The sequence below is a fragment of the Syngnathus scovelli genome, chromosome 17, assembly GCF_024217435.2.
Source record: "Syngnathus scovelli strain Florida chromosome 17, RoL_Ssco_1.2, whole genome shotgun sequence".
In the NCBI taxonomy this organism is placed as follows: Eukaryota; Metazoa; Chordata; class Actinopteri; order Syngnathiformes; family Syngnathidae; genus Syngnathus; species Syngnathus scovelli.
The window spans coordinates 7,225,924-7,237,182 of NC_090863.1; the positions used below are offsets into that span (position 1 = coordinate 7,225,924).

At 45.3% G+C, this 11,259-nt stretch overlaps 1 protein-coding gene across 5 annotated transcripts; it reads right to left on the bottom strand.

The window, feature by feature from the left end:
* Positions 1-56: 56 nt before the first annotated feature.
* yeats2 (YEATS domain containing 2) lies at positions 57-11,137 on the bottom strand. 5 transcript variants are annotated; one of them, XM_049746350.2, is made up of 29 exons: positions 10,945-11,136; positions 10,535-10,649; positions 10,322-10,419; positions 10,093-10,185; positions 9,768-9,998; positions 9,446-9,564; positions 9,045-9,206; positions 7,553-7,664; positions 7,428-7,472; positions 7,182-7,350; positions 6,853-7,095; positions 6,587-6,754; positions 6,178-6,269; positions 5,847-6,032; positions 5,544-5,766; positions 5,312-5,470; positions 4,760-4,875; positions 4,241-4,387; positions 3,906-4,091; positions 3,304-3,643; positions 3,109-3,243; positions 2,886-3,030; positions 2,719-2,795; positions 2,549-2,628; positions 1,964-2,168; positions 1,657-1,889; positions 1,371-1,445; positions 1,174-1,247; positions 57-1,106 (listed from the first exon to the last, which is right to left on the bottom strand). In XM_049746350.2, exons 2-29 carry the CDS (start codon positions 10,632-10,634, stop codon positions 998-1,000), a joined length of 4,122 nt encoding a protein of 1,373 aa, XP_049602307.1. In that variant the 5' UTR covers positions 10,635-10,649; positions 10,945-11,136; the 3' UTR covers positions 57-997. The 5 variants fall into 5 exon arrangements, with proteins under 5 accessions (XP_049602307.1, XP_049602304.1, XP_049602303.1 ...); XM_049746347.2 differs by having other exon boundaries at positions 57-908; positions 977-1,106; positions 2,886-3,243; XM_049746346.2 differs by having other exon boundaries at positions 2,886-3,243; positions 10,535-10,652; positions 10,949-11,136.
* Between the last annotated feature and the right edge of the window lie 122 nt (positions 11,138-11,259).

Genomic DNA, 11,259 nt, shown 5'->3' on the forward strand with positions numbered 1-11,259 from the left:
ACAGGAATGCCGATTGAACGAATGGAAACAGTTACTTTTGCATGACAGAATTTCACGAGACTTGCTTGGGTCTTTTTTTTTTTGTTTATTATAAGAATATTGATAATATTTTTGGTTTTCACTGAAACATGAAAAAACAACATTGGGGGTATTGTCTACTCTCGTTTGGTTCAATAGCCTCAACATCCACTCAGACCAACACTTGTTCAGTAATACACGTACAAAAGGCAAAGTTGTACACTAAACGTTATTACCAACACAGTATCTGTCCATTACACACACGCGCACACACACATACACACAGTTGTCAGGGTATAATCTTGGATAAAAATATAAAACAGACTTGCAAATAGTGTCCATTTCACATTGATCACAACGAACGTACAACCGATATAAATACTGTGACTACGACACATGTGGTCCTCAAAATAATTACGAACATGAACTAATTTGCAAATTAAACGGTTTGGAAGGCGACATGTGCATAAAACCCGCACAAACGTGTGAGCCTGCAGGGTAACTTGGTACAGTACTACATGAACGGATGCTCATCATGACAGATCCTTGGTTACCATGGCAACAGCAGATTTGCTTTCCCCAAGAGCGCCAAAGGGAGAGCAGGAACTCGGAAGGTGAATAATAAGAACGGGAATACTTAAAGTAGTGTCGGTCTATGGTCGATTTGGCCCAGGCCTCATTTAGTGAGCAGGCTTTTTTGACAGGAAACGTTTTCATTCTACAAAAATAATCTGCTGATGAGGTAAGCGAGAGTGCAACTATCTGCGGAAAACAAAAGATCCACTCGACTCCACCGGGAGCATTGCCGTGGCATCTCGGAAGCAGCAAGGTGCTGAGCCCTTCCTTCACTGATCAAGTCAATGAGATCATCAAGGGAGAGGAGGACCTTTCTGGCAGGAGGGAGGGAGGGAATGTGGATCCGGGTACTTCGTCCCCGTTCTCAGTGTTCGTTCGGTACCTGCCATCTTGCTGTCCGGCCTCAGTTGTCCTTGGGCAGGTAGCCCATGTGCGCGTTGGTGAGGAAGTCACAGGTTGGGATGCTACAGATGGCTTGGTGGATGTTCATGGCTGTGATTTCTTTCGGAGCCCTGGGAAAACAAAATTTAGCGTAATAGGTACAACATGAAATGCACATGAAGGAAGATTTGAACCGACCTGTTGTGAGGGGATTTAGCGAAGGCACCGGCCAGAGCTTCTCTCAGGATGTCGCTGGCCAACTGCTCCGTTGCCTGCAGCGCACGCACATACATTTTAGCCACGAGAAGAACAAACACACAACTCTGCGTAGTACAGGTGAGGGCATCCTGTATAATTCATATCTCTTCCACCCGAGCAGGAAACGTGTGACTGACCTTCACAATCATGTCTTCAATCACCGGAGCGAAAATGCTCTTCTCCACTTCCACTGGCTGGAAGGTGATCCCGATCTGCGAGAGACAAATTCAAGCATTAAAAGCCATATTTTCCCATGTGCTTAAGTCAGAAAAAGCTTCTGGACCATTCCGTGTCAAATCAGGTCTCCTGTGGACTTTTGTTGTATTGTTTGACTTGTGGCAGACTTTTTTTTTTTTTTTTTCTCCACCACTGCAAAGAGCTTTTCCGCTTCATCTATTGTTGTCAATTCAAGATGCTCCTAACCTGCTGAGCTGCTTCATTGACAAATTGGGCCGCCAAGCAAGGCCCCACCAAGAACTTGGGCTCTGTGTCGGCCTCCTGCTCCTCCTCTTTGACCTTGACTTTGGGCGGCGGTGTCACGGTGACGATGTCTACGATTTCGTCGTCTGCATCCTCCGGTTCGGTCTTCAGCAGAGCTTGCATCTGCTCCAGCCGCAGCAACAACTCGTCACTGCTGCTCAGCGTGGTGGGACACTCTGTGGATGGATTCAAAAGGTTCTCAACAGCTGGGAAATCTGCTTTACAATACATTCCAGGCACACACACATACCTGGTTCGCTGTCAATCTGCGTGAGGACGTCCTCGATGGACTCGTCGTCATTCCTGTGCTGCGGTTCGGGGTCTGGCGGGGTGTAGCCCCTTTGTCGACACCACTGAACTACCTCTCTGGTCTTTGGCGGCGTCAGCGCCTGGAGGCGAGGCGAGTGATCCAACACGTTCTGGATGGCCCGCTTGACAGCCACTGCTCGCTGAAGCTACAAGCAGACATACGTGTACATCTTTTTCCGACTGCACTTCAAAATGTTCCTACTGGGGGGCAGAGCGTGCTACAGGATGGATGATTCAATTAAGAGGAGATGAGATGAGGCAGGGATACACATCTGAGGAGATGTGAAGAAATGAGGCAAGCAGAAATCTAGCTGACTCAGGGTGTGCAGCCTAGAGTAAAACAAATAAGCAAGTGTTGCCTTAAGAATAGATAGACATTTTGTTTCACAAACATGCTCTCCACTCAAAACTGCAATGCCAATGAAATGAATGGAAATGCCATTTCAGCCCCCCCCCCCAGAAAAAAAAGACAAGGTGTTGTTTTAATTAAACAAAATTACTGACCAGGCTGAAAAGAGTAACTGACCTCTGATGCCCTGCGTTTTCCAATATTCCAAGAATAATACTGTTCTGTTGAAGAGGCACAGAATGGATGCGAGTCTTCAGCTAAAGGGGAAGAAACATCAGACTCAAAAGTCAACTCAAATGACTTTGTATTTTTGGCATCCAATTCCGCCAAATGTGACGCTCCCTTACACTTATCTGGCACGATGAGTGGGAACTTCTTCACCACAGCCGTCAACAGCTGCATCATGGTCTCTATGTATTCCGTGCTGAAGAAAGCACAATTCATTATTGACTCAGTCGCAAAGATTCTTAATTTTTTCTTCCACTGCAAGTGTAAGAGAAGCAGCCATCCGTACTTGATGAGGTCATGCATAAGATGATCGGCGCCTTGCTCCTGTTTGACCGTGGTAGACGGAACGTGGACAGATGTAGGGATGGAGGCGGTTGCCGGGGGTGACGGACCGGCTGTGACAGCTGTGCCGGCACCGGGCTCCGTCTTCACTGTGGCAATGGACAAGCAAGAGTCATCATACGCTCCAGTCATTTGGTGGAAGCAGGTTAAGTCAAATGCAATTGTACCTTTGCCAAGAGGCATGAGTATGGTCTGCATTGCTCCTGAGCCACTGGACACCGCCAACTGCTTGAGCTGGTTAGCAGGGATAGTCAAGACGGTCTGCTGTGAGTTGGAGCCTCCAGAGTGGATTTTCAGCATGCCTGTTTTGGACGGGAATAGCTCTCAACATGATCTTCTTTAGTAAGCTCATTTCAGCCTACCTGATACGGTCGAAGCGGTCTTTCCTCCCGCCGCCGGCGGCGTCGTCCCACTGACTAGCGATGCTGCCGTGACCAGTGACGTACTACCGCTTTTAAGCACCACGCTCGCACCTTTGGCCGTGCCGACGACAGGCATGCCGGCGACGCCCTTGGCACCGGCGGCACTTTTGGCCATTGCGGCAGAGTTGGCGGCACCTTTGACCAAGGTGGCCATGGCGGTCTTGGTCAAACTGCCACCTCCTGCGGCACTGGCGCTTTTAGCCGCACTAATCACCGCTGCTTGATTGGCTGCCATCAGAAGGGAGTGGTACTGGGAGGCAGACTTCCCACCATCTGACGCCTGCATCCATCACAGTATGTGGCGGTTCATTAGGACATCATTAGAATAATGGCTCAAGTCATATTTTAACAAATGACTATTTTTTTTTGCGTCCCTCAGGACCACTTCTGCTAAAATCTGCTAAGTTCAACTAATACACAGCATTCAATTCTACCCCTGAAACAAATTTATTAACAAATATAATATGACAAATAGCAGCTTGGTCATATTTGCTTTTTCTTCTGGGGAATGTGGACTAAAGGAAACGACTCACGAAACTAACCTGCTGCTGCTGGTTGCCAGTTGCCGCAGTGCTAGCTGAGCTGGGAGTGGCGCTAGTGGCAGTGATGACTCCACCGGTCATTCTCAATGTAGTCATTCCCGACTTGGACAAGTGACCTGCCGCTGTCACTGTCTTCACAGAGCCATCTGACAATTTCACTTGAGTGCCCTGGGAACCGCCGACCATCTGACGTGTGTCATAAAAGACATTTGATACACAGTCAGATTTTTTTCTTGTTTTTAGTCATTGTTGTTGTTGTCAACAGGCAGCACTGAGGACTAATCCGAGATCAGTTTCATAAAAAAGCAAGATAGATACAGCCAAGAGTTTCTTACCTGGGCCAAAATAGCAGCCTTCTGTCCGGCTGTGACCCGAATGGCCTGCTGAGGAGCGGTGGATGGAGATGACGTAGCGTGCGCTGCCACACCAGAATTCCCCTGCTTCCCTGAGCCTTGTGATGGCTGGCCCACAAGAAAAGTGCCCTAAAAATAAACATGAGATGCAGAGCCATCAATATCACTGAATCATTTCATTATCAATAAGTCATACACTGACTCAAGAAATAGTAGTCTTGAGCTCTGTGAACTGTGGATTCAAAGGTAGCGCGGTTCTAAAAATGGCGTAAGTGCTGCTTGAAGGATTTAGAAAGTCTCCATTTGTGGACTAGAATAAAATGTCTGAGAGGATGGAGATGAATGTTGCATGTCCTGCCACTGTATAAAAAGCACATCCCTACCTGCAATATGTGAAAGATGGCCGACGTTCAGAGACTCAGCGTCCCAACAGGTTTTGATGAAATATAGAATAAAAATAGCACTGTTGAGCGTCGCCTCGTGTCAAGAGTTTGTACCCACCTGAGGTGTCTGTTTAAGGATGTAAGAAGTGTACGAAAGGTTGGAAGGCAAACTGCTGGATGAGGAAGCGGAGGACGTCTGAGCGCCCGCTGATGAGCTGCTCTGAGACTGCTGACCTTAATTGGACGGGAGCACACCAGGCGCAAATCTCATCAAATATTTGCCCCATTGCTTTTCATCCAAAACAATCATTTGAGACATTTCAATACAATCTGACAATGAACGTGCGGAGCGGAGGGAAGCCTCGAGCTTGCAATGTGAACGAACAGATGACCACAAATGACTCCAAGTCCAGAGGATAAGAAAAGTTATCTGAATCTGACGTGGTAGTCATTCATGAAGTTGGATAACTTGCCTAACTTGAACTAACAGTGACTTATTTCCGTCAAGGGAGGAAATGTCAGGGCAAATTGCTTTTGGCCAGAGTGATAACCCCGACTCGGCAGTTTTGAATTGTCGTCATCGCAAGTATGAGAATGAGAGAAACCAAACGACTGAGGCGATGTTCATGATACTGTCGCAAAAATAGGACAAAAAAAAAAGGTGTCTAACCTGCATTAGAGGCTCGGAGGATGGCTCCCTGTGGGATGAGAAGCAGCTTGCCCTTCCCTGAGGGATTCTTGCTGTTTGTGGTCAGGTAGAGCTTGGTGCCCGGCGGCAAGTTGGCAAGATTCGCCAGATTGTTGGCAGGCAGTTGAAGAGTGGCCATCACTACGTGCAAAATATATACAGAGGATGATTCAAACGTACTTTAAGAAACTGGGATTTTTGAGTGAACTCTAACCTCCAGTCTTGCCACTTGAACCTGGCTTGGCCGTAGCCTGCTGACCAGAGATGCCAGTGGTTCCGCTGACGATGGCTTTTGCGACCCCCTGAGCCAAAACCTGCTTCCCACCCACCACCTTAGAGACCGACGGACCGCCCTTGGCCACCAGAATCTGCCCGCTGCTGATGGCCACCTGTTTGACCGCAGACTGGAGCGTTGAACTCACTGGAATACCTAACATCTAGCAACAGACATTACACCCAAACCTTTCTGTGAGTGATTAGCTTTGAACAGACAAATAGCATTGTCAGACAAGCTGACCTTGTTTGTTGCAGCCCCAGATGCAGCTCCCGCCTGTTTCTGAGCTGACATGGAGATCATGTGTCCTCCTTTGACGGAAACAAATTGATGTGACGCTGTGGCAGCTGCTTGCTGTTGGGTAGAGACTGTCGAAGCCATCTGCTGCTGCTGCGTTGAAACTTCCCCTGGCTCTTGCTTAATAATAACCTGTAAACAAACACATGACGGAAACCATTTAGGTCAACCCGTTATACAGGTTGCAAATTTTTAGAGCCCAGAACCTGCCAAGACGCTTTTACAACTGAATGTGGGAATTTAAGGTTACTCTACAAACAATCAATATTCAACTCACTTTCATTCCAGATGAGAGGAGGGTGCCTGTGTGAATTTTGGGAGCTGGCGAGCGAGTTCCCTGAGCAGCAGATTGTTTGGCCGAGGGGCTTCCTGTGGAGAAATGTCAACATAAAACATAGGGAGTCATGGGAGAGATGTCACAATTCTTGATATCTTCTTCAAAGATTTTTCCTGGTAGAGCATCTTTGAGTGGGTGTTATTATTTCTCACCGTGGGACTGCTTGCAGTCGAAATGTGCGGTGGTGAAAAATGGAAAAGAGGAAAGAAAAAAAGGGATACACTGGAGGGTAGTAGCTATCTATCATATTCTGCTTTAGACCACACTAGCACATCTGCCATTTTTAACTTTGTACGTGGGAGGCCCAGACACCGATTGGGCAGGTTCATGTAGGAAGCGGAGAGCTTACCTGCGGAGGCGGCCGACGAGGACGCCGCACCGGTCACTTGACCCGGCTTGTCCATGATGACGTAAGGGTTGTTGAGCACCGAGGACGAACTCTGTTTGCTGTGAACAGGGGTGGAGGTGGTGGGCGTGCGAGGCAGCGGTGAGTGGCTTGGCGTAGATATTGGAGAACCTGTGCGAGGGAGAGAGATATTACATTTTTTTTTAAATATATGTTATTGATTACTAAGTGGACTTATCAATGGAATGGTGAATCACCAGGTGACATACCTGAGACAATTTTGCAGCTCATCGTTATTGGTTTAAACGTCTTCCCAGGAGACTCGGCGGGGCTAGGCGGTTGTCCTTGGGGAACAATCTTGCAGCTTGCTGTTATGGGCTGGAAGGCCGAGTTACCGTGGCAACCCAGAGTGATCCTGTCACTGGCTTTAGGTCGTGTCGGCGTGCGTTCGCTCGATGTGAGAACCGAGCGGTGAGCCCCCGTTGACCTACCCGCCTCCGCTTTGATCGAACCTGGGCCAAAGTTAAAAGTTTCGATTTTTACAGCCTTTGGGAAAAATGTGATTTATTGGAGTGAATAAATGGTCATTTCGGTTTACCTTTGTCGAAACTGGATTCATACGAAATGGGCGAACTGGATTGTCCGCAAGGCTGAGAGGTTGAGGTGACCGTCATTGGGCTGCTTGCTCTGTGGGCCACCTTGGATGATGATGGCTTCAAGATGTATTCCTCGCCAAGAGAATTCCTTTGGAGCTCAACATCCACCACCTGGAAGAAAAGGAGCCGGTAAAGACTGTCTGAATAAAAAACACAGAAATGAAATAATTTAAATAAAAATACCTTACCGTCTCTGCACCAAGTGTTTGCAGCCCAGTGCAAGTTCGGTCAAGCTGCAGGAAAATAAAACACCATGGCAATCGTCCCACTGAAGAAATCTTTTTTGTGAATTTAAAGTATGCTATGGTCTGACCTTCAGCTGATGGATAATGTCGACGCGTTTGTTGCGATGGTCTTTGAAGTGGATCTGGATCCTTACAGGAAACTCACCCCACCCGCGACGGGTTAAATGAAACGGCGGCTCGCTGAGAAGAGAAGCAAAAACCAAATCTGTAACTCACGTTTACTCCTCACAAAGGGGAAAAATACTAAAGCTCCCAGCAAGGAATCTCACAATTTTAAATTTGAGTATTGATTACAGTTTGTTAATCATGTTTGTTTTTCGTTATTGATTACTTTACATGCTATTTTCCGCAACGATGCAGAGAGGGAGCACGGCACGGGAAAGAAAACTGGAACTAGACGGTAGAGCTTATGTGACCCGTTGCCATAGCAACGCAAAAACCTTATCAGCGGAACAGTTCAGACGGATTTAGACTGCTGACATAGAAAATAGACAGTTTATTAAAAAGCCAAGTGCACAATGAAATCCTCGGCCATCGTGTGTAACGATGGTACAGTACGTCACATAAGAATTCACATGATATTTAAAAAAATAAAAGTCTCAAATTGCTTTTGTCTGCCGCACAACAAAGCATGTGACAAACAAACTGTGAGTATTCATTCCAAAGTTTGGGTTAGTTTATCTGAAACAGATGACAAGGACACACAGCAAAGCCCGAGGTGTGCTATTCATGCAAAAAGCATCTCTGCTCTAATATAACAAAGCCAGAACGTAATCATTTGTCTTCTAAAATAATCACTGCTTTGTTTCACGTGACTCACTGCTTTCCATTTGGAACTTTAAGCCATTGTTACCAAGAGATTGAACCTCGGAGGGATACATGTGAAAGGGAGTGGTTATTTTACATGTTTATCCACTGATGACTCACATCAGTTTCTGAAAGAGGGAGTGCTTCAAAATAATAAATCCATTATTTATTTTTTACAATAGAACCACCAAAGTCAAGCTAGTCTGATTTATAACACTGATGACTTCCAGTTTGTTCTAATATGTATATAAAACTGAATTAATTTCATTGTGGCGAGCAGGATCGTATTGAACAACTCCGATAGCATTTGACACCTGATTGTTTGTGAGCAACACAAATCTCCTGTTACAAACCTCCGTCAATTAAGTTTGGACATGCCTGAAATGTGCATGTTATTTCTAGATGACTGGCTGCACAAGGTGTGCACGAGTAGGTGTGTCCGCTTAGTCATACAGTACAGAGTCATTGTGTGACATCACTACCCGACCTAGCATATTTACGAAAGGGGGAAAATACTGAACTGTAATTAAAGGTTTAAGATAGGAGAAGCTACGTCATCAAAAACCTTTAAATTAAATGTCATGTTTCGGCTGATGTATTTCTTTTTTTACAGCAGGTCGTATTATATGTATATTCTTAATAAGAAGCTAGTTGCTAGTTAAAAAGGGGTGGGGCAAACTAATAACCTGGAATAAGGATTTAAAATTGGAAGTAAATACAATGTCGTCCGTAGTCAGACAGATTGGCACAAACCTGACTTCCACCAGGTCATTGGGTTTATAGCTGGGGTGCAGGAAGAACCAGACTTTCTTGACAAAGTGGTCAATGCTGGGCTCCTTCCTGGAGCCCCTGACGTACACCATCCACTTGTGAGTCGACTGGTCGTTCTCCTCCCGTTTATCGGGAGGGATATATCTAAAGGGAGAGGGCACAAAAGGAGCAAAAATCTAGTCAAAGTAGGTCATATATAAAGTGGCTATAAAAAGTCTACACACCCATGCAAAAAAAGCGAGTTTTTTTAAATATACATGATGGTTTTGATTAAACTGAGGGCCAATGTGAGTATTGTTTGAAGATGGGATCAGAAATTTCAAGTTGTAAGCTGATCAATTAACCGAGGAACTTAAGAGTGGTTCGTTGAGCACGTGACATACTTGGAAACATTTCCCACAACGATTGTCTTCTTTGCATAAAGTCTGGAGGACTCATCTCCACTTGTGTGGCAGGTCACTCTCTGCTCATTTCCCAGCACCGTTGACACACCAAATGTGTCCTGCAAGAAATAATAGAATATAAATGTCATCAAATAAATGAATAAAAATGTCCCAAAAAGAAAACACCATATATTGAAACAATAACATTTTCTGACAATAAACTAATTTCTACTCTGATTGGGATTCACCGCTTTAGATTAATGCAACTTTCAGATCGAAGCATCACAAAATAAAAATACACCAAAGCCATAATTGGGTCCACCTTTCCAGTGTTGCGACCGGGTCTCCGCTCAAGCCTGTCACTGTCCTCCCTCCACACTCCCTCGATATCTTTGTCAGTTGTGTCTCCATGCTGCGAGAGGGACTCAGACTCAGACTGGGCCAACGAAGGCGTCTCGGAACCCTGGTTGAGGGGAGAGGACGAACGAGAGGGAAATTCCAGGAATCTGCGGATGGCTGGATGGTTGAGCGCTGCGGGGTCACTCTTAGAGGTCTGCGAGAATACACAACGTTCATGGGGGTAAAAAAAAAAAAGACCACACCGTTATTTGTAGTTTGAATTTTAAAATTTGAGTTGAGGAAATTACCTCCTGGAGTTTTGTCATTCCAGCGGTGGCATAGAAATTTGCCACTATGCACGCTCTCAACTTATCCATCATCCTTCGGGCTTCATTGAGTCGCTGAGAGGAACAAAATTGTTTTTTCAAATTCAAGCCATCATTTTAAACATTGTATTGTGTAGAGTTTGAACAGAAGATGCAGAGGACAGGGAGAGATGGAGACGTGACAAAAGAACACAACAATAATACAATATACCTGACTGATAATATCTATTTCATGCTCTTTGTTCTTCATCTCCAAAGAAAACTGCTCGGTGATTATGGCTTCTATTTTCTGGACTGCTGCATTTTGAGCTATTGAAGGAAGACAGAGAACCTTTATATTCTAAATGCAACCACAGCGATATGACTCAAGACTTTTTGCATGACTTAAGTCAGGTGTGCAAGTGTATGGTGCTCAAGGACTTACCACTTAACTCTGCAGCTTTGTTTCGTTTACTATTTTGGACTAGTGCAACGTCCTCATAGTCGGGATCACCATCTTCTATTTTCCTTTTAATTCCTGACATGATTTTTTTTTAAATCTCCTGAGGAAGCAAAAACAAAACAAAACACGAGGTCACTTCATTTAAAACCGACCATACCGGTGCCCCTTAAATGTTACACGTGTTTAGTTTCGATTCAATTGACATTCACGACGAATTGTACACAAAGGCACATGTAAAAGTTAACGTAACTCATGATTTTTATGTCTTATAAGCCCAAAGTTGGGCAATAAGGTTCTTGTTGCTCGAGCAGGTAGCAACGGGGCGCTAGCAGGGTAGCGAAAGCTAGCACGGCGTTTTACGATATAGGCGCGTTGTAAGCTACGATATAAACTTACTAGAAAGCCTTTTTGTGGGGAGGAAGGTTCCTTTACGGCGCGTTAGGTCTTATTCAGTGGCTGCGGGGACGTTTAACTGTTATAATTCGCATCTTTCACACTCGTATTGGGGGAAATTGCTAAATCTCGATGTGGACAAGAAAGCTAAATTGCAGATAGCTAGCCTTGGGAGTTCGTCAGATCGTCCACTAGGAGTCACTGTTGTACAAATGCTGTGCCACTGTATTTAAAAAGGGATATAATAACATTTATTGGTGATCATTAATGACAGTTTGTTGAAAACCAAATATATAAAATGTTAAAGGAAAAAT